The sequence below is a fragment of the Zonotrichia albicollis genome, chromosome 5 (genome assembly GCF_047830755.1).
Source record: "Zonotrichia albicollis isolate bZonAlb1 chromosome 5, bZonAlb1.hap1, whole genome shotgun sequence".
Classification (NCBI taxonomy): Eukaryota; Metazoa; Chordata; class Aves; order Passeriformes; family Passerellidae; genus Zonotrichia; species Zonotrichia albicollis.
In genome coordinates this window covers 20,210,964-20,235,959 of record NC_133823.1, presented here as the reverse complement: position 1 = coordinate 20,235,959, position 24,996 = coordinate 20,210,964, and the positions used below count along the sequence as shown (strand labels likewise).

Genomic DNA, 24,996 nt, shown 5'->3' with positions numbered 1-24,996 from the left:
CCGCAGCGGCCGCCAGAGGGCGCTCCCGCCCCCGCCCGCCTCTTCCTGCCCGGGCGACAGTAGGAGGGGCTCCCGGCGGCCCCCGCGCCTGACGACTACATCTCCCGGCGGGCAGCGCGCCCCAAACGGCCGCCGGGCGCTCGTGACCACCGGGCGACCAATCACGTGCGGCCCGGGGCCTTTACCCGCCCCCGCCCCGCCCCGCGGTGCGTCCGCGATCCGAGCGCTCTAAGATGGCGGCGGTGGAGCCGGTGAGTGCCGCGGTCCCTTCTCCCGCCTGCCTTTCCCTTGCTAGCCTCCCACCGCATCCTGATCCTCTTCCTCCTCGTCGAGACGCCGCTCCGCTGGCCGCGATGGGCGAGGGCGCGGCGGGGCCCCGGGCGGGCGGGCAGGCAGGAGGCGGCTGGCCGGGGAGGCCGGCGAGGAGCGCACGCTCGCAGGGGCCGGGGCGGGGGAGGGGGCGGCGGGCGCTGTGGCCGTGCCGGCACCGCCACCCCCGTGCGGCGGCCGCGGCTGCGGTGGGGCCCGGCAGGAGCGGGGCCCGCGGTCCGGCGGCGCCCATTGTGTGGCGCCCCGCCCGCGGCCCCGGCGGCCGCCCGGCCCGCCCGGCGCATGTGGCGCGGTGGGGGTGGCCATGTTGGTTCCCGCCGCCGCGGCGAGCCGGGCGGCCAGGGGCGGCTCCTCCGGCTGCGGGGAAGGGCCGCGCTCCCGGCGCGCTGTGCCCCGGAGGCCCCGGGAGAGGCACCGCGCTGAGCGAGCGCGGGCTCGGTAAGGCACAGATGCGCTGCTGGGGCAGCCGCGACAGCAGCCCCGCTGGTGAGACTCGGCAAACGAAATCGTCTTTGCCAGGTTGTGGCATCTTTTATTCCAGGGGTGTTTGTTTTTTTTTTGTTTTTTCCAGACTTTTCAAGATAATTCAGTACTTTTTTTTTTTTTTTTCCAGGTGATAAGTTATGTTCATGGTATTATGCTCGGTCTTACAAACGTAGCCCCAGCCCGCACTTCCATAATGAGCTGGAGCAGCTGGAAGTGATCCAAGTACAGTTGTTATTCTAATCCCACATGATTGTGTATCATGAGGAGAGGACAGCAGAAGACTCTGTTAGGGTTACAAGAAAACACAGTTAAAGAGGGCTGGTGTCTTGCTGCTGTGCATACCAGCTGTGGCTAAACAGCCAGTGTGCTGTTTGGGGAGGCTTTGTAACATTTAGACAAAGTGATTAAAGTTTGAAAATCAGTGGTTTTATATAAAGACTAATTTTTCCCTTTTGTGTTAGGGGCACTGATTTTTCTCTTAATGGTTTTCTTCTGTGGACTGAGCCCCGTATTTTTACCTACAAGGAAGAGATTGCCGTGGGTCAGCATTTATAAATTGCATGGCAGCAGTTCTGTACAGTGAGAGTGTAATTTATTAGAAGAGCAAGATAGACTGCCAGCAGCACCTTTCACATGTTCTTCAGCCAGTGCTAAACACTTGTTTTCACATCCAAAAGCCACTCTTTGAGTTGTTGCCCACATATCTGAGGATGAAGGCTTCCTCTCAGTGCAGTGCTTTGTGGTGACTGTGGAGCTTAGTAGAAATTGCAATAAATAATTTGCAATACAGCCTTTAGAAATTGAAATTACTCTGAAGGCCTGTGCCTTGTTGCTTTCTTTGCTGTGCTGCTGACACAAAAACTGTCTTTGCATCATTTTCTCCATTAACTCCATCTGCACATTGAGGTAGATCTGCCCTAATGCAGCAGAAAGTAAACAATTGCTTTTGTGGTGCTGTGTCCCAGCAAGATTGATTGCCTAGATCCAGTTCAGCATGAGCAGTTGTGCTGAACCCTTAAAAGCAGAAGATGGGGCAGCACTCACAACAGTTTAGGTAATTAACTCAATTGTTGAATCTTCTGCTGTAGCTGCAGTGTGTTCACATCCAGGAGTCAGCTGTCACCTGTGCTTGCTCATTTTCAAATTGAAGTAAATAACAAAGTCTTTGTTTATTGTCCTTGTAGGTGGCTTCCTTCTCCTGCCTAAGCCCAGAGTTACACTTGCATAGTGACTGAGGTCAGAGGTGTTGCAGAAACACTGCGTGCTTTGCAGCTGAACAATTTAATTGCATGTGTGCTTAGGGATTACCTCTTCCTCATAGGGAGGCCTTTCTGTTGCTCACCTGCAAAATCTGGACCTGGGTTTGTAGACATGTCACCTGTAATGCTTTCCTGGTGGGAGAGTGTGTCTTGGGAAATGAAAATACAACTGAGTATGGATTGGTTTTTGGTTTTTTTAATACAGGCTTCTACTAAGGTCAGTGATGTTTCTAGTGCTGTGATGGTTTCAAAAGTAGCATACATTGAAAGCCTTCAGAGGCTTGAAAAATGTTTCAGACTGTTAACAAATACAGAAACTTGAGTTGAGAATTCTGTAGAGAGTCCCATAATAGCTGTCAAAAAAGCAAGATTATTCCATTTAAATACAGACCAATTTCACTGTGGTTTACTTCACCGCTGTAAGGAGGGCATAAGCCTTTGCAACACTGGCAAGTTAGAATTCTCAGTTTTTCTTGTGATGTCTTTTTTTGATATTTTCTTTTAAAAATATTCAGATTGATTTTTGAGAGCATGCAGATTTGTCACCTGTTAGAGTGCTCATACAGCCTTTGAGGATTAAATATGATCAGGTAAAACCATGCAAAAGTCCACAACAAAACCAGTAGTAATGCTTTAGTAAACAGTAATTTACCAAAGGTGACTTGAAAATATATCTGCACAAAGCCTATAACTTCTAGGTGCATATGAATCTCATTTCTCATTGTGCAAATTGGAAATGGCATCATGGTTCTTTTGTATTTTTGCTTAATGGCAGTTATTGTCATAAATACAATTATTGTAAATTTAACTCTGCTTTTAAAGCCTACAACAGTGATGTTTCAGCTATCTGTAATTTGAAAAGTGTGTGTTTGAGAAGGTAATCCTACATAGGTGGGAATCAAAACCTATTTAAAAGAAACTGTTATCTCAAGGAGTTACAAGCATAGAGGTGCAGGATCTTAAAATTCTGGAAAGTTCATAATAGCTCCTAAAATTCAATGTAGGCTGAAAGGTATTTATTTTGCATTATTTGCAGACAGGTGGCATGTAAGCGTAATTCACCTTCAGACTTGCTCTTGTTGCTGGGTATTTCTGCTGTAGAAGTCAGTGACTTGCTCTGCTTGAAGTCAGTATAGCATTGAACTGCAGTGAACACAGTTGCCTGCTCATTGCATTTTCTGAAATGATACAGGATTGAGGGACCTTTCATGCTATTTTATAATTGAGGATATTTATCACAAGCTTGTGAATTTTAAGTAACATATCTGAGTGAGTATGGAACTTCCTCTAAGAGGAGTATGTTGTTCATCTTATAAATTTTTTGAGATAAACATTTTTCTGAAAGCAATTTTAAATAATTGTATTTCACATAGCATATAAAATACCAAACTTATTTCAAAGAAATGCATAAAAATAGCGTATGAAATCAAGCTGTGTTTCATTACTGGTACTACATGCAGGTGTGGAGGTACATGGGAAAGTTTTTGATGGGAAATGTGTCCATTTTGGCAGCTTTCTAAAGATTAGTTTGTTTTGAGGAGATAGAGGGGAGCATTAAATAAGGGATGTTGGTAGAGTGCCTGCATTGTGAAAGAGAAATGCAGACTTTAAATGTCAATTAATGTGACTTGTTCCTCAGCTAAATTGTCTTTCACTTTTGAAATATTCTGTAGTCAAGGTTAAACTTGAGTTTGGAAGCTGTTTATTGGAGTTTAAAACCTGTTCCTGTGTAGGGCATTGGTGAAAGGAAGGTGTGAGTGTGTGATGTGCAGATGTGAGTGTGCTGTGACATGACTGCTGTTAGTGGCCTTCACCTGCCAGTTGTCCTTGATTCTGTGTAGTAGATGTAAAGCAGAAATTTTAACTGTTTAAAAGTTGGTTTCTTTTAGTAGAGGTCTGTTTCTCTTGTGCTCTGAACTGTTCATCAGATAACCTGTATGTATGACATCCTTTGCAATCACTGGGCCTACCAGTAGTGAATACAGTACATTTTCTTTGAAGACCTCTTTTGACCATTCATACATTCTACATTAAATTATTTTCTGAAGGTTGAACGTATTGTTAATTTTCAGCGGATATAAAATTCTCTGTTGAACCAGAGGTTCGGTACTTGTGAAATGTGGAGGTCTTTTGTGTAGGAGTGTTTGGGGAGACTAGAGGCTTTTTGTTCTTTAAATCATCTGAACTGTTCTCCCCAGCAATTTTGGGAAGTTTTCTTGTCAGAGTGCTTTAGAAGTGACAGAATGTTCTATGTGGAAGCTCATCCCATGGGTAGATTTTGTGTTCAGTAGCAAAGGCAGCAGCAGAGTGCAGGCTGGGGTCAGAGGTGTTAGCACAAGGGCAACTTGCTTAGGCAGCTGCAAAACCCTCAGAGATACTGAGGTAGTTTGATATTGCTTGTAAACTGTTTGCTAATGCTAGTTTGAAGTTTGTGAGTTAAATGGCAAAAATCTGATGGGCGTTTTCATGAGTATATAACCCATTTTGTAGAGGTTAACTGGGCTATAAAGAGACTGTATCTTTTGAGTCTGAGGTGGTATTTCCTAGAAAACCTTTGACCATGGAGGAAGTGTGTGACTTTTTACTTAGTCTTTTATTCCTGTTCTCCTGTACACACGTTCACTTCTGTTGTAAAGTGAGGGGATGTCACTCAGTTAAAATCCGGTTTCATGCTTGTGTTCTGATAGTGATTGCCTATCTAAAAATCTGTGGTGTTCTAAGTAATGATGAATGCAGTTAGGATAGTTGCTCTCTATTATGCCTTGCTGTGTCACAAGTCCTTTCTTTGTCCTGGTGCCTGGAAATCTACTTCACGCTTTTAAATTGGTAACAGGTGGCTCTTAGTACCTCTTTTCCAGTTGCTATTCCATGTACTACATATGATTTTTACAACTGTACAGTCATTCCAGAGTTGTGTGTCAAATCATCACTTGGTTTGTTTTCTTACAGGATGTAATAAACGCTTTTGGGTGTGCTTTAACTTTTTTTTTTTTGGTCCAGAATGTTTTGAAATAAATAGCTCTTGAATTTTGTGCTTTGGAAATTAACCTAACTGTGGTGTCATAGCAGTTACCCACAAGACATGTAAGCACCAGCAGATAGTAGAAACTGTTTTCCCAAGACATCAGGTAACTTACACATGCAGTTTTCTTCTTTTAGAAGCTCTAAGGAAGAAGGTGAAAACTCCATAAATCACTTACTTTGGTTTAATGCAACAGACTTGGAAAACCTCTTCCATGAATGAATTCTCTTAGCCTTCACCAAGAGCATGTAATAGTGCCAGGTTGTCCTTTTGGGCAGTAATTGTTGCACACCAACTGGACTTGCTGAACAACTTCTGTAGACAGCTAATGGCATTAATGTGGTCTGGGCAGCATCTGAAAGCCCTTGGTAAAACCTAGTCAATCTGCTTGTTCTCCTTAATAAACAAACCTGATGAAGCAGTTTTTATTGCAAATGCTTTGTTTCCTGTCCCAGTGACGTGCACGCCTTTCTTTGATATGTTGGTCATTATGTGCTGTGGAGAAAGAGTAAATAACACCAATTAAATTTGCAAGTGTCCGAATCCAAGTAATTGCAGATATACAGAGTCATTAAATGCTGAGTAGGCAGATGTTTCATGGGCTTCTGCAGGCTGATTCCTACATCAAAAACTGTGTGGGTGGTGAAGAAATGCCACTTAATTATGTGCTGTCTTGTGTATGAGAAGTGGGATTGGCCGTGCTTTCCAGTTTATCTGGTAGTGCTACTCTATTTTATTACTTTTAAAAGCAGCAAACCCAATGGTTACTTAGTGTATAGAGTCAATTTTAGGTTAAAGAATACATTAGTTATGAGCAATGGTAAAGTATTATGAAGGATTTTAAATAAAGTAGTCCAGAAACTGCAGGTGGACTCAGTCTGACTTTGGTTAATAGTGTTGCAATTGCAGAGTTCCAAGCTGTGGGTTGCTAAAAATGTGGACATTAATTCATGTGATATTTATAGAATAGAATTGTATGCAATTTTTTGTAGAATTTCTTGGATATCAGGATGTTAAATTGACTTTAAATACCAATTAACAAACTTGGATAGCTTCTATTTGACTAATAACAGGAAGTGCTTTGGTATTACAAGCATTTCATTTTGGTGCTCAGAGCAGTGAGCTAAAGGTTACATGAAAGGAAAGAGGAGTTGATTGTGATTAACCAGCCCAAAATTAAAATGGTTATTTTTCTGTTTTCCTTGATGGCTGTGGGAAACAGAAGGAAGTGGCAATAAGCTGGTTTAGGCTTCTCTCTGAGGCCAGGCAGAAATAATGTTCTTTAATAATAAGTTCTGTGTGTAGGCCTGTAGCTGTCCTTGAATGGGGCAGCCTGGTGTTGAAAAAAGTCTCTTCTGGTGGCATAGTTTTTGAGGGAAATGCACAGTCCTGGGTCAGGGTCATTGTTCGGTGGGCCTTGGAGCTGAGCTGTCATTCTCTTGTTTTGGACAGGAGCTTGAATAATGCTTAGTCTGAGTTTCATGAATGCCATGTAGCTTTCAGAATATCTGAAGAGACTTGATATTGTGGTGGTTTAAGTAGAATGCATGTGCTGAGTCAGATGTCTTCTGTTTGTCCAAAACCAGAATTTCATGTAGTTGTGTGAAGGATGATGATTATCAGTGTACCAGGCAGGTATTGAGGCTCATTGTATTTTTCTTTTTGTCTGACTGTTCTACCTTAATCCTTTTTAATGTAGTCTTTTGTTAGAAGTTATGAAACAGTTTAGCCCTGCATGTGCTCAGTGGCTTTGTATTGATTCTTCCATTTTATGTAGTTGTGATAATTCTGGAAGAGTGACCAGGGAGACTTTGGGATTAGCTCTTTGTATGTTGAAAGCTAGTTGCTGAGCAAACATGAGATTCCCAACTGAAATTGTTTTTGGAAGATACTCTGCATCTGCATTCAGCAAGAGTGAGTCTGTTTGATGTTAAAATTCCTAGTGTAATAGCATTTGTAAATCAGTTGTGAATATTAGATGTCACAGCTGCAGAGTATGGTGACTGCAAGCAAGCTTTATCACAAAACCTAGTGCTATTCCAGCACATCAGCAGAATTTTTCTTACTGTATTTGCATGTGTAACTTTTCTGAATTTTCTAGTTAGGAGCCCCTGAAGGAACCACACTTAAATTTTGTTGTCTATACTTGTTTCTTTGTAGTACAGATAGTGTGAAGGAGGAAGTATTGAAGTGCTTCCTTGGTGAATTACACAGCTTTTGTGTGCTGTCTGTCTTGAATTGTTCAGTGGGATGGTTTTGTGTGATTAAAGATGAAGGATACCAAAAGTAAGTGGGGGTAACACTAGAAATTCGCTTCCAGATAGTAAGTTCTTCAAATTCTATGGTTGTTTGAAGGTCTGCTTAGCTTTTTATAGTATTACACTGGAGGAGATGTGACAAATTTTTCAACACTGTGCTTCTGTGGGTTCGTTAGTGATGATCCCTTTGGGAGATCCTCAGGAAGCATTTAGTTTTATTTAGAGGAAGGGAATTGTGCTGTTGTACTATGTAAATCAAAGCACTGGCCAAGTGCTCCTGTTAGATCTCATCATGTCAGTCTCTTCACTGTGAGTGCAAGTGCATGTGGGTGTTCTGAAATGTCATGAGGTGTTTTTCTAGGTGGGCTGTTAAACTAGGCATTCTTAATTATTGTCAACCATAAGGGAGTAACTTCTGTGATGTAAAGCGTAATATCATGCTTAACAATGTTAAATATATTGATAATGAAAAGAAAATCCCTGTTAAGACAGATCTTCAGGTGTTATCCAGGAGAGTTTGCCAGCTGGGTGTTTGGAGATAGAACAGTGTTATCACTTCAAATCCACTTTTCAACAGCTTTGGTGTGATAAATGTATGTGGAAGTCTGGAGTAAACTGTTCCATTAATTAGATTGCTTAACATTACTTAATTCACTCCTATGTTATTTTTTTCTGTTAAAACCAGAAAATTTAAATTAATTTTAAAATACTACTCTTATATTGCCACACTTGGAAATGTCTGGAGCCTTTGGGTCTGCTGTACTTGGCCTTTATTTATATTACTGAAGTGCTTTTTCTTTCATGGGGTCAACTGTACAAGCATTTTTGTGTTAGCTCTTGGGAAGGAGCTACAGTCCTCCTGTGTTTCTGTAATATTCCAGCATGGATTGCAGGTTAGGGAGGGATAGTGGTAACTGGCAGGGACACTTGGCCTCACAATAAAGTTTTGTATTCCCTGGTTTGATGGGAAGGCATTAGAATTTCAAATCTGACACAGCGACTTCTCAAACTGAATGAGAAGCCTGAGGGGGTTTGCATGCAAAGAGAATATAATTTACTACTTTATGTTAAAGTATATTAAATATTTCTAGAGCTGTCTCTACAAAGTTGTAAAATAACTCTTGAAATCAATCTAATACATACTAAACCAGTAAGTACATTTATTTCAGTTGGAAGTTTGAGAACTGATGTGTGTTCAATCAAATTCTGCTGTTTGGTTCATGATGATATTGCAAATACAAAGATAACTGCACTAGCTTGGCTTCTAGCTGCTTGCAGTAGCTGATTTTAGATCTGAGAATTTTAGTTTTTATCTTCTACTTGTATTAATAGATTTTTTTAAATAACAGAGCCTGTACACTTGTTTCAAATGATGCTCTGTCAGAAGCTGATAAAAATAATTTTCGTTCTGAAGTTATTTTCTGAATTTATTCTAGATCTGCATATTCTAGATAACATAGATAGTTTTGAGAGCTATTTTAGAAATACACAATTTCAAAATTAGACAAGTATGTATAGTAAACCATTTTGGAAACAAATTACATAGGAAGCAAATCACTGAACAGCAGAATGCAAATTTCTGAAGTTAGTGCTTATTGTAGGACCTGTCAGATGTTGAAGAATAAAGGGATACAAATGGTGCTTCCATTATGTGATGTGGGCCCACAATGAAGATAAATTATAGGAACTCTTAGCTTCACCCTTTCTAAAGTAGCTTCAGAAAACTAAATTACTTCAATAAAAGTAAAGAAGGAATGTGTTAATACCTCCTTTCTTCAAACAGGAAACCACTCCCAACCCCCAACCTGCAGAAGAGGAGAAAACCGAGCCAGCACCTAGTCAGGAAGTTGCCAGCCCTGAACAGTATATTAAACATCCACTACAAAACAGGTAAATGGTACAGAAACTGATTGTAGTTTTGCCAGGGATAGAAAAATGCCTGTGGCTTTGCAGCTCTTGTTGACCTTATATTCTCTAGCAGTATTTTGGGAATTCTCGGGGTTTTTTGAAGATTTTTGCAGTGGGGTTGCAGAGTAAGGAGAATCTGATCCAGATGTTAATATTCAGAGTCTTCTTCAGGTAGTGCAGTTACAGAGGCTGAAAGCATTTGCGAGTTTTCAAAATGCAGCCAGGTACTTTGAAAGAGCATGACTTTGCTTTTAGTTGGAGGCAGGCAGAGCTTTTGCTGATTTTGTCTGGTGTATTTTAAGAGGCTGACACTGAGATGAAGCTGCTGCCCCCTAGAACTGGGAAACCTTGCATTCTGCCTTGTACTTGGGTAAATTAAGGTGCTGGTGGTAAAAACTTGCAGTTAATATTATATTTCAAAGTTAGTGAAATTCAAGCCCTCTTAGAGCTTCAAAAAGACCATCTTGGAAGTCATTTTCTCCCAAGTGAGCTGATGAGTTACTGTGGAATGCTCAGTACTTATTGTTGGCAGGTACCTTTTACCAAGTGATACCTTAGTCTCAGTTTAAGTTTGGAGCAAGTGTGGAAAACAGTGCTTCCCTGTAGGGCTATGCTGCATGTATCCCACTTTCCTTGTCTTTTGTCTTCCATATTCCTTCTCTTTCTTCTAGACACCTTGACTAAATTGATGCTTACAGTTCCTTACAAGTGTTAGTGAGGCTATTACTGGAATGGAGTAAACTTTTACGAGGTTTGAAATGTCAGGAAGAGTCTCAAAACAACAGATTTGACACCTAGTGATTTAAAGCTCTCTGCTGAGAAAAGATAAATATAGCCTAGTGCTAACCTGAGTTATTTCAACACTACTGAAATGATCAGAGTGGAAAAAAAACCCAACTGTTTGATTAAATGCCTCATTAGGTATCCTCTTCCAGCATTTTAAATTGCTGCAGTGATGCTTTTTAGATTCAGAAAGAGCGTTGTTGTGTCAAAGGTTCAATTTTGTCTTGATATTTGTACTCAGATTATTTTTTTCATTCAATCTTGTCTTTATATATGCTACTTTTAAAACTTGAAACAATCAATTTGTGGGCATTTGAGGTGGTTGCCATTAGTAAGCTTAAAATGCAGCTTGCATTTCAAAATTTATGCTTTCCTAGTATGTGAATGCTTGGGAAGCTTTCATGTCATACATAGCTTTAGAGTGATCTAATTTGCTTATGTAACCTTTACAAGGAAATTACTGGCCAGGGAGCCCAGTTTGAATCGGTGTTGGTTTAGACCATTATCAGTTGTTTGTGGTAGGGGATTGCAGTTTAGCAGTGACAGCAAGGAGAAACATTCTGAAGTTTAGAGTCTTAAAAGAATTCCAAAGCTATTTAAAATATTTACCTAATGGATTAATAAAGTCTGACATAATTCTTATAATGAAAGCAAACTGACTTCCATGCTCATAATATATTAAGATTTTGAATTCGTTTGAATATAACAATAGAAATAATTACATTTTTAATATACTTTAATTTCTATATGTTTTTATTTTGTTCTCCTTTAGATGGGCACTCTGGTTTTTTAAAAATGACAAGAGCAAAACTTGGCAAGCAAATCTTCGTCTTATCTCAAAGTTTGATACTGTTGAGGATTTTTGGGCGTAAGTAAAGATTTTTCAATCTGCACGATCATTTTGGGATTTGTTGGCAGCTTATGTCCAAGTCAAAAAACCCATAAGTACTCCGTTAACTGCAAATTCTTTAGTGTAATCTGAAATACTTGAAGATGAAGTCTGTTGAAGAAAATGCAAATGGAGTTCTTCATCCTTTACATGCGCATTGTCTTGCTGAAGCACTGCAACACTGCTTATATTCATGTGTGTATAACAGACATGTGGAACATTTAATTTGTGCACTAGTTATCTCATAGTAACATGGACCTGTAAATTCTGGTGGCCAACTGATTGCCCCTTCCATGGCCCCATGTTTTCCTCCTTAATTAAATGGCTCATGTTGCATGTTCAAGCGTGCCTGAATCTGGAGCATGGTAGTTGAGACTCATGCAGATTAATGGCATTCCTGAAAAAAATTTGTTGGAGGTTACAGAAGAAATGACCTTCATTCTAAGTTGAAGGTCTGTGAAAGTGGTTAGGCTCCAACAGCAATAAAAAACCCTGAAGGTGGGCCTGTGCTTTCCAAACACTTGCTTCAATCGAGATTTTTGCCTGCCATAATGCTAAAACACGGAGAAAATGCAAGTGCTGCAGCACTGAGAGTGACCAAAAAAGCATTATGTGTTTGATCTTAGTGTTTCATGCTACACTGAGTGATGGGGTTCTCATTTTTGCATACTTTTTTTGGATGTGATCCCCATGGAGGGAGATGGGGTCAGAATGTAGCAATAGGACCCATCAGTGACCCATTAGCAAAGGCAGGAAAAATGCTTCAGCCTTTTCAGTAACTTTGTTGATGCAGTCCTGACAGGGAATGGGATTCTGGGCTTGTAACCAGCTTTCCCATTCCTGCAGTGGGGATGACTGCAAACTGTGATTCACTCAGCTGACAGCAGTGGGGTATGTGATGGGCAGCTGAGTTGTTTGAAGTTCACTGCTCAAGTTGGTTAAGGATAAGTTTTTGAGCTTCTATTACCAGGATAGTCTTGGTGGTTAAAAAGTAATCTAGGTGTCTGCAGTGAAGGTGTAAAATCAGCCACCAGCAGTTAAGTTACACCTCCTTTGTGGCTGTAGTGGGAAATAGGTGTGTTGCTCTGGGGAGAAAATTTCAGTGTCAAAGTAGATTTGAAAGAGGCAAACTGTTAAATTTGTAACTGGTGTTACAAATTCCTTTGTGTGATATCTCATTGTTAGAACATCATAGTAATCAGTTTTCTTCTTGATGCTGAACTATGCCTCAATATTAGTTGGTCTTAGGCTACAGGTTGCTGTAAAATGTACAGGCCTCTTTCTGAAGTCTGACCTGTTAGGGATGAAAAAAGGCATTTTTTTCCTTGTTTGAGGAGGAGATATCATGTACTCCTTTGATTGTTTTTCTGAATTGCACGGTTGTAAATTTAATTCTGAATATACATTTTATTGTCTATCATCTGTTCTTGCCTTTTGAGTCTGTAATTTGAATTATCAGGCCTACAGCATTCATACCTAGGGTACTGTATCAAACAGCAAGGCTGAGCATTTTTCCTAAAAAACTCTCAGCAGTGTGAGTAGCCCTAGAAATAGAAACAATTCTCCTTATTCCATGAATATATTAAATACTCATGGACACAGAACCTCTTGCCATGAAAGCTCAATGAGTTATGTTCCTAATAACTTTGGACTTCAGTTCTAAACCTTAGAACTAGGTTTAAAAGAAGCATTGGAAATTAGTTTAAAAGCAGTTGTGAGGTTCATATTCCCTTTTGCTGCTTTAAGCCTAGAACTTCTTAGTACTGATACTTTTATATTGTTAAAAACACTAAAGAAATAGGGTTGCTTCTGAAATAAGTTTATTGCTCCTTAATTTTGGGCTTTGTTTAGTCATGTCTTAAATTAGTTTAAGAATTTTGTACCTTAAAACAATGCTTTGTTTCTAATCCTGCTTTTTTTTCCCCTCCAATAGTTTATACAACCATATCCAGCTCTCTAGTAATTTAATGCCTGGCTGTGACTACTCGCTCTTTAAGGTAGGCTTGCTAACATTTTTTCTTGAGTGAAGGGTGTTGATGGATGGTTTCCTGACTAAGCAAGACACTGTCCAGTTATTTCACTTAAGACATTTAGGAACATGGTTGGGAATGTCATAAAGTTGTTAATTTTTTTGAGGAAATCCCATTGTCTGAAAATCAGGTTATCACGTCTGAAATTGCAAACACTTGCTTAACACACATTAGACAGTAGATTTTAATCTGTGACTGTATTAGTCTTCATTTTACATTTGAGATGTTTGTGCAAACAATTAAGTGTAATTTTTTCTAATATAAAAGGTTTTCCAGCTCTGTCACTTGATGTGAAATGAGTTAAAATGTCTGTGGGGGGCAGCAATATTGCCCCATATTCATTCTGGGTACTGCTAGCCACATCCACAGTACTCCTAATAATTTCTATACTACCAGGTAAATGCTGTATTACTTAAGCATGAAATAGAAAAGTGCACCCAACATGGACAATAAGAACATTCTGTGAAAGTATCCATACTAGTGAATGGGGGAAAGTGTACATGAAATCATGCCTCAGCTTGGGCAGAGATCTCAGCTGGGGATCTAAGTTAAATCCTAACTCTTGGTAGTGCTTCTATCATGCAGCTTCCTTTCTGGATTCCTGCACCTCAGTGCTCCCTGAAGTGCTGGTGCCTGGTTCCTCCTTTGCTCATAAAGTGTAGCTGCAGCCTGGGGCTCCTCAGCAGACTGTGTGCTCTGTTTGTAGTGAAGAGGTGCTGCTGCTTGGGTTTGGGAAGGTAATGGTATTCTAGGTGACAGAGAAAGCTTACTAGAACTTTAAGAAGCTATAGGCCCTTCAGAGATTAGGGTATCTATGGATATTGCTCGTATTTTTTGCATCAGTTCTTAATTTGTGTTTTAATTAAGTGTTTGTATCTGCTCTGTTTGCTTGTCATCAAGCAGTAATAATTATGTAACTTCATGGAACAGGTATAGAATTGGCAACTGCTTCAGGCTTCCAGGCAATCTCTTACTGCTGTCCTTCAGCTGTGACCTCTTAAGAGGTCCTCTTAAAGGTGATGAAGTGGTTTAAGCTCTGCAGCTGCCTGTGAGGGTGTTATATTTAAAGTGAGATGACACCATTCCATCCTGCATGTTGAACACTTAGTTTTCAGCTGTAAGTTTTGGTGGGCAGTTCTTACAGAATTCCTCTGTTCAGACTTTTTTAATGACTTTCTGAAGTGCAGCATAGCTGGTTGATACAGGAGTAGTAGCTCCTGCTTTGCTGTATCAGCACATACAGAATCATTTAATTCAGTGCAGGGCCCTGGGCAAAATGTGAATCAGCTCTTGCTTTGAAAGGGTATCTTGTTTTGTTTTTTTTTCCTTCTCTCTCCAACAGTAAAAAATCTTATTTTCAGCTTGCATGTGAAGGAAGTCATTGAGAGACACTGCCAAAGGTGTCTGTTTCAGTGATATAATCTGTATGCATGAGTGAAGAAGCACTTGGCTGATCTTACATTGAGTGCAAGACATAAAATAAGGACTCCAGATAAAATTAGCAGCTGTGTTCTGGTTTAATGCAGGGCAAAGCAGGTGGTTGTCTTTGCTTGTTGCCTCAGGATTTTTTTAAAATGTAATATGTAGCTAAGACTTTTGCCTGGACTGTGATGCTTCTGTGGAACCAAAAATTCACTAGTGTGCACTTGTTGTTTTGGAAGTTTGATATTGGTGTGAGACAGTATTTCAGGACATTCTGATATGTGTCTTAAACTGTACACTTCTTTCTTTTCTAACTGTTCCAGTTATCACTAGCCTTTTGGTGGCTCTTGAGGAAAACGAGATGGAGTCTGCTTTAACTTGTGGCCTTTCTTTGCAGGATGGGATTGAGCCCATGTGGGAAGATGAGAAGAACAAGCGAGGAGGCCGATGGCTAATTACACTAAACAAGCAGCAGAGACGAAGTGACCTTGATCGCTTCTGGCTAGAGACAGTAAGCACCAGTGGAGCTGAGGAGCCTTGTGTTTGTGTGAAAATAGATTTAACTGATTTGATGTTTGGCTGCTGTGCTACTCTCACTGCTTGGCAGCAGAGTGTCCTGTAGGGTTTTATTGACAGGCTGTATTTGAATCATGTTTTTTCAACAGTGATCTTCATGTGGGTGTATTCTGTCTTAATGCTTCCTTGTAACAGGGAGAGTTCTGTAGGACAGATTAAGCTTTTCCCATGTAATGTACAGAACATTACTGTTGAGCTACTATGAAAATACAGTCTTGAGTGCAACTTGCTGGTTCAGTTGATAAAACAATTTGTTTTACAAATACTCTTAAAAATGGAATAGTTTTCAGGTTTTGGCTTTGTTGAACAAGGGACTTTCAGATTTACTTTTTTGTGTATTTATCTTAATGCTGGGACAGGCAATAATAGCACATTCATCCTGTATATCCACACCATAAAAATACTTTTTTCCATTGCTCTTATCTCTTTGGAATAGAATTGAATGGTAAATTCTAGTGTGGATTGCAGTAAATGTATTACAGAAAAATGTGTTGTCTAGGAACTGACTCAGAATAGCCTAAGACAGTCTAGCATGATCTAGGATTTAGGGACATGGATTGCAGACAGGACAATGCACAGCAGTCTTGGCAAATCTCTCATCTTTTGGCCTTGTTGTTGTGAGAGGCAAGGAGTGTTGCACCCCTTTGAAAGGGAGAAAAGGCCTTCAGAATCAAAGCAGAGGTGTCAAAAATGTCAGAATTTCAGGATCTTTGTAGTCACTGTAGTTGTGATTGTAAGCATTGAGCATTACAGTACTGGGCAGTGTGACTGCATGTGAGCAAATGAACATCCTGCTGCATGTGCGTGGCCTAATGCATGTGTGAGTCCTGACTGCTGGTAGCCATGGCATATGGCTTGGAAACATGCAGATAGACTGTGCAAACTGAAGGCCAGAGGGCTCTGCTTTTTGCTTAGCAGTGAGCATGGCACAGAGCCTAAATACCCAGGTGACTGTGATAAGTGCCCTGAAACAACCCCGTCACTTCTAATTCCAGTAATTATATACAACCAATTTTGTGCAATAGAAATCAAAGTCTCCCCTTTGGAACAAATTTTTATTATAATAATCTTAACTGTGAACTAAACTTCATTTGAGAAGACTTTTTTTCCCTGTTGTGCAACACTCATGAAAAATGTACCTGAGGAGTGTTTATCGAGCATGGCAGTCATCTTTGCTTGCATGTGAACTAAGACAGTTGGTCGATATTTCGCATGTTTGTGTGTTGTTTGATGTCAGCTATTTATAGCTTGAATGACTCAGTGAGTGTGTGCAGCCTGTTGCACCAAATGTTTGGTGTAACATCTAAAGCACGTTTAGTTATACCTGATTTATTCATTAGCAGACTTTGTCCTTTTTGCATTTCCTTGAGTAAGCCAGCCCTTGTGGGTCTGATGGGTACTGGAAGACCTGCTTTGTTTGAGAAGTTGTAAATATGTTGAATTTCCAAATGTTATAAGTGATACCACAAAACTGACATAACTGCAGTGTATTTAATGTACTGTGTGAGTGAAGGAAAAGAGTGCCCATTTGCACATTCAGTGTGCAGAAAGATTGTATTTTTTTTTTAATTCAGCATAGCCAGGTGAATCTGTCTCAAGCACAAGAAACCATTAGTTTTGAGTATCGGGATTGCTTGTTCTACAAGTTGCAAGCTGAACATTTTAAATACCACTTTCACAGTTAGCATGTTGCATGGAGCTGTGACCTTGCTAGGTCTGATGTTCCTGGCCAATTCCAAGCTTCACTGCTAGAAACCTGGGGGGAAGAATCTTGTGTTACTTGTGCACCTGCATTGGTGCATTGTATTAAACCCTGTTCAGGATCACTGATGCCCACTTTAGAGTTTATGGAAATGCTGAAGCTTCCTGTGTTGCTCAGAAGTAACATTTCATTGGGTGGCATTTACTGTCTGGCTGCAGTGAGATTTACCTCTAAATTGATAGACTTCAGCATGGAAATGAAACCTTATGTACCTGATGTTGTGTAAATAATCCTTGACAGATTCTTCCTAGATAATGGATAGAAACACCTGAAAGTTCAGATTGGTCCACCTGTTTTAAGTGTCCTGTAGAAAGAAGAATAGAGTGCTTAATTCTTCTCCTATTTTGGATTGGGAAGATGGGGTGGAAGGCAGCACTGTGGAAATGATCAGCTGTGTCAGAACTTGCAGCAGGTGGCGGAGGAGGAGGAATGGAAAATTCAGACTAGAAGGAAGATGCCCTGCTAGAGTGTGTTCACTTGTAATATTTGGAACTTGAAATACTTGGAAGAAGACAGTGAAATAAATAGAAAATGATTGTTGTGTGGCAAGTGGCTGTAGGCAGTAAAATGTGTTCCTCAGTCCTTGTGTACGCTGAGTGCTTGCCTACAGAACAGGATTCTGACTCTGAACTGCTTTCTGTTTCGCAGCTGCTGTGCCTTATTGGGGAGTCATTCGATGACTACAGCGATGATGTGTGTGGTGCTGTTGTCAATGTTAGAACTAAGGGTGATAAAATAGCAATATGGACAACTGAATGTGAAAACAGGGATGCTGTTACGCATATAGGGTAAGTAACGTGCTCGCTGCCTCGGCTCTGTGGAGTGGAACCAAGCATGTGAAGCCACTTAGCTTGAGGGAGGAGGCATTTCAGGCAAGTGGAGCCTGTGCAAAGCTGTATCCCAAGCCTAAGTAACTGTGCCAAATTGTCTTCAGTTCTTCGCTTCTAAACTACTGTGGAGGTAGGGCTGCAGTTCAGAGTAGTTACTAACAGATGCCCATGCACAAATCTTGGCAAAAATTCTCATTTCACAACAAGGCATTGTAATTAACAGCTGTAGGTAATGTGCAATCTGTTCCAGCCTGCCAGTTTGTAAAGGTGGGTAGTCAGTAAGAGTAGAGCATTGATACAGTTTTTTTCCAGGAAAGTGATGCTTACAAATAAGATATGAAAGGTGCTGCAAGTCTTAAGCACAGAAGGATGTACACAAATTTGGGGGGGAGCTGTACAGTGAAGTGCTGTGAAACTACAGCACATCCTATGTTTCGCCTCTGTTTTAGTACAGATAAAGTAGTGCTGATGATTTGTGGGTTATTTGACTTGCATGCTGTAGTCTTTAAGTTAAGCAGCAGTAGTTATCTCACATTGAGTCTGTGCTATGGAAAATGCATGTTGTGCTCTAGTGTGTAGCAAGTATTCCTGACTACACAGTTACTATTTACACAGTTATGTGGTTGCAATTACTAATTACACAAGTATTTATTAACTTCTGTAATACTGATGCTTCCGAATAACTTGCTGTTAAATTTGTCATGGTAGGCCATTTACCTTATGCAAACCCATGAAAATACTTATTTTCCTGGCTTAGTGCATCTGTCTTAAGCCAAACATGAACCATCAGACATAGCAGCTTACTTTTTTCACTACCTGATGACTCTTGATACATGTTTTGTTTTTTGGGCCTCTAGGAATCTGTGTCTGCCTCCTACTAACAATTTAATTATACAGTCATGTTTCCAGGCTTCAGCGATAAGTGTTTAATAACAAACAAGCAAAACTAAGGTATTCATCTTCTGCTACCACAATGTTGCAGTAAAACCTAGTAGGCATCAGACAGCATTTTAGAATGTTATAAACCATTAACTAAGGAGTTGACTCCTTTAGAGAAAGATTTTTGCAAACTGACACAAGTACCAAGGTAAGTTACGTTGCCTGCTTGCTCCCATGTTACCTTAACTCCAGACAGGAGTGGCCATTAGTGACTTCGATCTCACTCTGTGCTAAGGAGCACTCTGTCTGTGGGTGTGTTTGTGTCTAAGGCAGGTACTGCTGCTTCTTTCTCTGAAGACGTAAGATCCAAGGTGGTTTTTCTTAAAGCTTCTGTGGGCTAAGGTGCCCATGCCCAGCTCTGGGGATGTCTGCTTTCTGTCAGTAGTTTAAGGAAAGACAGCAGCTCTCTGCAGCCACGGTGTGTGGGGTGATTAGAGCTGACTGTTCCAGGGAATTGCTGTTTATCATGGCTTTATCATCTCAGTAGATTTGAACTTGTGAACCATGAGTTCTTCATAGCTGTTCTGTTTCTGTATGTGGAAATTCAGCTTTTTGGTTTAATGATACTCACATGAATGCAGTATAGAATCCCTCCATTTTGCATTTATTTAGGCCTGTTACGATTAATTTATTTATTTGAAGAGCTTGTCCTATTATGTGGTAACTCATTTTAAAAAAAATTACTTGGATTTAGATGCAATACACTAGAAAAATCATATTTCAAGTAATTTATTCATATCTGAGAAATTGTTTCCAAATGGGCAGCTCTTTTTTTTTTTTTTAATGGTGTCCATAGATCTTAAAAGCAGGTGTCCTGATACTAACTCCATCTTAAGGACTTTGCTTAAACTATTGTTTTATTTCTTTTCCTCTCCAGGAGAGTATACAAGGAAAGATTAGGACTTCCTCCAAAGATAGTGATTGGTTATCAGTCCCATGCAGACACAGCTACTAAGAGCGGCTCCACCACTAAAAATAGGTTTGTTGTTTAAGGCGACACCTTCTGAGTATTCTTTCATAGGAGACTGCGTCAAGCAATCGAGATTGGGAGCTGAACCAAAGCCTCTTCAAAAGCAGAGTGGACTACATTTAAATTTGATTTCCATCTAAATGTTGCTAAGATTTGTGAGAAGTCTCATTCGCCTTTGTCTTCTACTTCTATGTTCAATTTTTCTATTTTGGCCGAAGTAACCGTTACCAATCGGAATTTTAGTACACTTCACCCCCCAAATCCATACGTGTGTTTCTGGCCCACTCTGTAATAGCTTGGTAGAAACATTACTATTGCGAAAAAGTAATTTGTTTATCTACAGTATTCAGAAAAGAAGTTGCATTTCTGTACCTGCAGGAAATTACTCTGTTTTACATTTGCATTGTATGCAGTAAGATTTTGCTGGTTTGGAAAAGAGTATGGTGCATACAGTTTTCTAGCAATTTTTTTATACAGCATCATCTTTGCTGTAACCTCTGCTGATGGCTGCTAGATTAATTTATTTCTTTTCCCTATTTGATAACATTAGTGATATTTTGATTTCAGTTGTTTTTGCTCATGTAACATTTGGTGAAGAATCTGGGAGTATGACAAAGGTGGAATAAACGTGAATTTTGTGCATTCTTTGGTAATTTTTTGGTTTTTTTGTAACATCAGAGCTTTGCTACAGATTTATGCATTTCAGTCAAATCAGTGATCTTTTTGTGTGATTTCCTGAACATAAATGTGGATTTTTTTTTTTTTAATGTAACACCATAATTTACATTCCTTACTAGAAATAGTATGTCTGTTTTTGTATCTTATGTATTTTAACACTTTGTATTACTTAGGTTATTTTGCTTTGGTTAAAATGGCTCAAGTAGAAAAGCGGTCCCATTCATACTAAGACAGTGTACAAAACTGTAAATAAAATGTGTACAGTGAATTGTCTTTTAGACAACTAGATTTGTCCTTTTATTTCTCCATCTCTACAGCAAGTATTTGTACCTCTTGTGACAAGGCAGTCTCTACTGTGGCTTCTATTGTAGTGTCTTCCAAGAAAGATAAAGTCTGGAGCTATAGCCTGTTGAAACTTTTAATAAACCTATTAGATAGCACCCTAAATCAAAGTGGAATTATATCAATGTGGCTACTGTTCTTTCTTAGTGGTTGGTCTAATTGATCATGGTTTATGTTGTTTCTCTTTTGACTTCTGTTTTATGCCCAGCCAAGAATTTTAAGGGTACACAGAAAGCTGTTCACTGAGTTTCAGATAGGAGCTACAGTAAAAGTGCTTCAGTGAGTGATTCTGCTCTAAGGATATAATGCATAAAGAACAAGTAGAGCATCCCAGAGACATGGCTACAAATGAAAGTATGAGTATCTAGATAGCTTGCTATTACATATGTCTGAGTAGTTGAGGCTTTGTTTCATTGTTTGAAAGTTACTCCAGAGAGCTGTTAGTTTACTTGGAAGTTCACAGGATGGAGGAGAATTTGAGGGTCAAGTTCACTTATTTTGAGCATAAAATGAGAAGCTTGTTCTTTCCACCTCTTAAAGCATGCAGCAAAATCAGTGCTTTATTACTGATTTCTTGCCTTTTTTTTTTTTTTTTTTTTAAGTGTGTGATGTACTTAAAGATCTTGCCAGGGCTGTGGAGCTTTCTTCAGCTAAGTGTCACGGCAGGCGCTTATTGGGGTTTTGATCTTTGTGATAACTGATTAAAGCGAGTTTAGTCACTGGCAGTGAAGCTTCAGTTGCATCTGCCTGATGAAGGCACTCGAGTGTCTGCATGCTGAAATAGACTTGAACACTTTTTTTGCACATTTGTTCAGAAATGTGTCATAAGGAGCATATCAGACTCTGCCAAAAATGTCTGGATCATTATTACAACTGTTTAATAGAAACACTTTGAGTAGACATCTCTATCTAAAGATGCTATTCCTTCAGTATTGGGCATCAGCCAGGAGATCTGGGAATGTGGAGAGAGCTGCCTAGGCTGTTTGTGTGCTGGTTTCTGTGGATTCTCCTGTAACTGGTTGCCTGTCCTGGTTCAGCAGGTGTGAGAGCAAGTCAGGTTTGTTTAATAGGTCCATTGATAGTAGAATAGAGCAGTCCATGCCTGTTTGCAGCTTCAGCTAATCATCAGTAAAGCTTGTGTGCATGGGAATGTGAAGATGAATCAGCTTCCCGAGTGCTGATTGCGTGTGTGTAATTTGGGAGCACGGCAGCCAGGCTCCTGCAGAGGAGTGTCGCTGTAAATGGTGCTAGTGCTGCCCTTTTGTGAAGAGCATTGACATTAACCTGAGTGCTGTTGTGAGAACTACATACTATTGAATTTGTTCATTGCACTCCAAGACTGACCAGAGTATTACTTAGGGTAGCAGCATTTTGTTCATCTAAAAAAGTGATTGATAGGGTTTTTTTTTTGGTATGGCCTCAGGTTTTTGAGGCTGAACCTATTGAAGCAGCCAGCTAACTTGCACTGTAGTATGAAAACTGCAGGCAGCTTGATGTGAGGCTCTCTGCTGCTCACATAACAACTGCTGTATTTTTAGAAGACTTGAGAGGAAATTAGCTGGCATGGTTGCTTTATCAAACATACAGCCTATGCCTTTAATTCATTTTTAGAGGAAGCAAATAACTACAAAACTTGTTTTCTTCAGCTTGCAAATCACTTTGTGCTGCATACTAATGTTCTTCTGATTATAATGGTGTAGTTTGTATTTGTGTGCTGAGGGAGAAAGTGGAGAGCTCTCCATTTTGCCTATTACTGTAACAGCCACAGGCTCTGGAGAGGACAAAGCAGTAAATGTTGAAGTATCTCCTATTGCTGCAGAATATTCAGTGTCATTAAACTCCCAGCTAAAGGGGAGGCTGTTGTCAGTGTGTTGTTTTAGTAAGCCTGGGAAGACTACAGAGTAATGTTATAAAGCATCTTTTTGGAAGTTGGGGTTATGTGGTGCAAAACCAGAGCAAGGAAAGACAGTAGAAATTGCTGTGCTAGAAGAGCTGTAAGAATGTGCCAAAATACAGCCTGTGAAGATGGGGCAATAGATGAGGAATATGTGTGAATTGTCAGCTTCTGGGTATAACATTAAGTCTTGGACTGTGCAATGCTTTTCATTGTCCCTTCTGTTTGTCCTGCTGCACTGTCACTGTCTTGTCTGTCGAGTTGTCTCTAGCTCAGGAAACTTAACTTCAGTGTTACCCAAATTCTGGAAACTTGGAGTAGTGGCTTTTAGCCAAGCTTGGAGTGAGCTCACAGCTTCTGTCCTACCTAATAGAATCCTTTCTTACTAAATTGCTTGGAGAAAGTACTCTGGACTCCATTCTGGGACTCATACTAAATGCAAAAAAAAAAAAAAAACCACCCTAAAATTTTGCATTTTAGTCTCTGGAAGTGTCATGGATCTTCCATGTGATATGTGACCTCCCATGTTTCCAAGAAGCTTAATTTTTCAGTCTTGGCCTGACAGTTTTTTAAAACTAGCTTTTGAGAAATCCTGTACTTACCAGACAGTTAAGCTTGGTAGTTAAAACAGTAAAACTGTCAGGCTGCCTGGCACTTAACTTTTAGATGACTTTGCCCTCTTGAAAACAGTCAGTGGTTTCTGCAAATTTTTTTTGCTAGTAGTTTCTACTTAGGTCCTAAAATAACTTTTTTTTTCTGTAGACTTTGTGCCTTTTCCCATTGGGCAAGAAACAGACAAATGGAAATTACATGACTGGGAAGAAAATAGGTATAATTATTTCATTTTGAGGTATTTCATACCTGTCCATCTAAATTCTTTGGAGGGTGGAAGTGCAGAGTGCATTAGCAAGCAGTGTGGAACCAGCCCTGTGGAAGGCACCTGCTGCCCCTCTCCATCATCGCTGCAGAGCTCCAGGAGCTGGTCAATCCCAAAGGCTTAAACAAATGGCTTGGCCATTTTTGGTGTCTCTGTGGGACACCCATCCACTGCAGCTGCTTGAATAGATTTTTCTGTCTTTTAGCTCTTAGGAGTTTTGTATTCTGCCAGAATTTGTTTTCAGGTGTCTGGCTCTGGCACTGCAGCAAAGCCTTTAATAAGCACTTAAATTCCTTCCCCTGTGATAAGAACCACGGTCACTCTTCCTCTTGCCTGGTGGCTGTCTGGCACTTTCCCAAAAGACTATGGGATTCCCTCCTAGCCTTTCTGTTTTTAAATAAAGCAGGTTCTGATGTCTAGAGCTAAATGTGAATTATGGCTGTGCACATGATGGTTGTTGTTGTGCTTCCCAGCATTAACTGTTATTTTGTGTGATGCCTTAAATGTAAAAACATCCTAGCTGAAGTCTGCCTGTTGTTATCAGTTTGCCTGCAAACCAAACAACTCAGATTTATTTTTTTTTATTCCCTGCTAGTACTGAGCGTGTGACAAGCTTAGCTGTGAATTTGTGGGGCTTATGACTGCGTGGGGTTTATGACTGCCTATGCTTTTCTTGTCTCCATTTTTCTAAATCCTGATGCTTTTCAAGCCTTACTAAAACATGTTTAATAAAGGGAAAAATTACACTGAGTCTAGTCACTGCTTTTTTAGTCACTGTGACACCATGGAGAATTCCAGGTGTTGCTAAACCCAGATAAAGACCGTGTGTGACGACTTCGGCATAATAATCTGCTTATGGGATTTCATTTTTTTATCTCTAGCCATGTAAGTATGATAATAGTGAAAATGATACTTGAAAGTGTGTGTGAATATATCGTATATAAAGCAAAAATTACTCATCTATTTTTTCAAAGTAGAAAACTGTTTTGTTATTTCTAAAAGGTTTCTTTGACTATCTGTAATGAATTATTGGATTTTGCTTACAATAGGTAGTTTAGATCAATCTTTTTTCCTATGTTGTGCCTATTATTGTTATCAAAGAGTTGGAGCCAGCCTCCTAGGTTAGGTTTGACATTCTTTGAAGTAAAGCTAGTTTTTGAGCCTTATCTTCCTCCATATGTACAGGGTAGTTTATCCTAGTGCATCTCACTCACCCTGAGCCGTACAAATACACAGAAAGTATAATGGGAAATTGGAAGGTACTACTTTATTTCTGTAGTTTGAATGAAAATAAAGTTTCTGAGGAACTCATGTGTCAGCTTCTTGACTCTCTATGGGATGTAGGGAAATGCAGCTCAAACATACCTGAGCGTGGAACTGCTTTGAAGCCTGGTGGCAGCTCGTGTGTCCTGCAGCTCACCCACACATCAGCCTTGTGCTAAACGGAGCTGGTGTTAACAGCGGTGGTTGCAACACTGTAACACTGATTGCAAAATCACTGCTCTTCCCTTGTTTACCAGAGCTTCTCCAGTAGGAAGGAATGGTGTAAGCATGGTGTGGTGGATCAACCAGCAGGAAAGTGCAGCTGAACCCTCAGTGGGAGCTCCTGTGGTGCCACTGCAGTGATATCAAACAGCTGGGACAGCGCCGGGAAGTCGCAGGAGGGCTTTGGTCTGCCTGGGCTGTCCACCAGGGCCTTCAGCACCAGAAAAAAATCTCTGCAGGTGTTACCACTGCACAG

The 24,996-nt window shown here is 40.3% G+C and overlaps 1 protein-coding gene across 1 annotated transcript; it reads left to right on the top strand.

Annotated features, from left to right (window-relative positions):
- Positions 1–96: 96 nt before the first annotated feature.
- EIF4E (eukaryotic translation initiation factor 4E) lies at positions 97–24,562 on the top strand. The gene is made up of 7 exons (XM_074540951.1): positions 97–251; positions 9,139–9,245; positions 10,819–10,914; positions 12,869–12,932; positions 14,785–14,898; positions 17,374–17,513; positions 19,372–24,562. The coding sequence occupies exons 1-7, from the start codon at positions 234–236 to the stop codon at positions 19,484–19,486; spliced, it is 654 nt and encodes a 217-aa protein (XP_074397052.1). The 5' UTR covers positions 97–233; the 3' UTR covers positions 19,487–24,562.
- The last annotated feature ends 434 nt before the right edge of the window (positions 24,563–24,996 follow it).

What these genes read in the sequence shown, in the direction of transcription:
- EIF4E (XM_074540951.1), top strand. An exon ending in AAACATCCACTACAAAACAG is followed by an intron (nt 9,246 to 10,818) that starts GTAAATGGTACA and finishes GTTCTCCTTTAG; the next exon opens with ATGGGCACTCTGGTTTTTTA. An exon ending in ATCGCTTCTGGCTAGAGACA is followed by an intron (nt 14,899 to 17,373) that starts GTAAGCACCAGT and finishes TCTGTTTCGCAG; the next exon opens with CTGCTGTGCCTTATTGGGGA.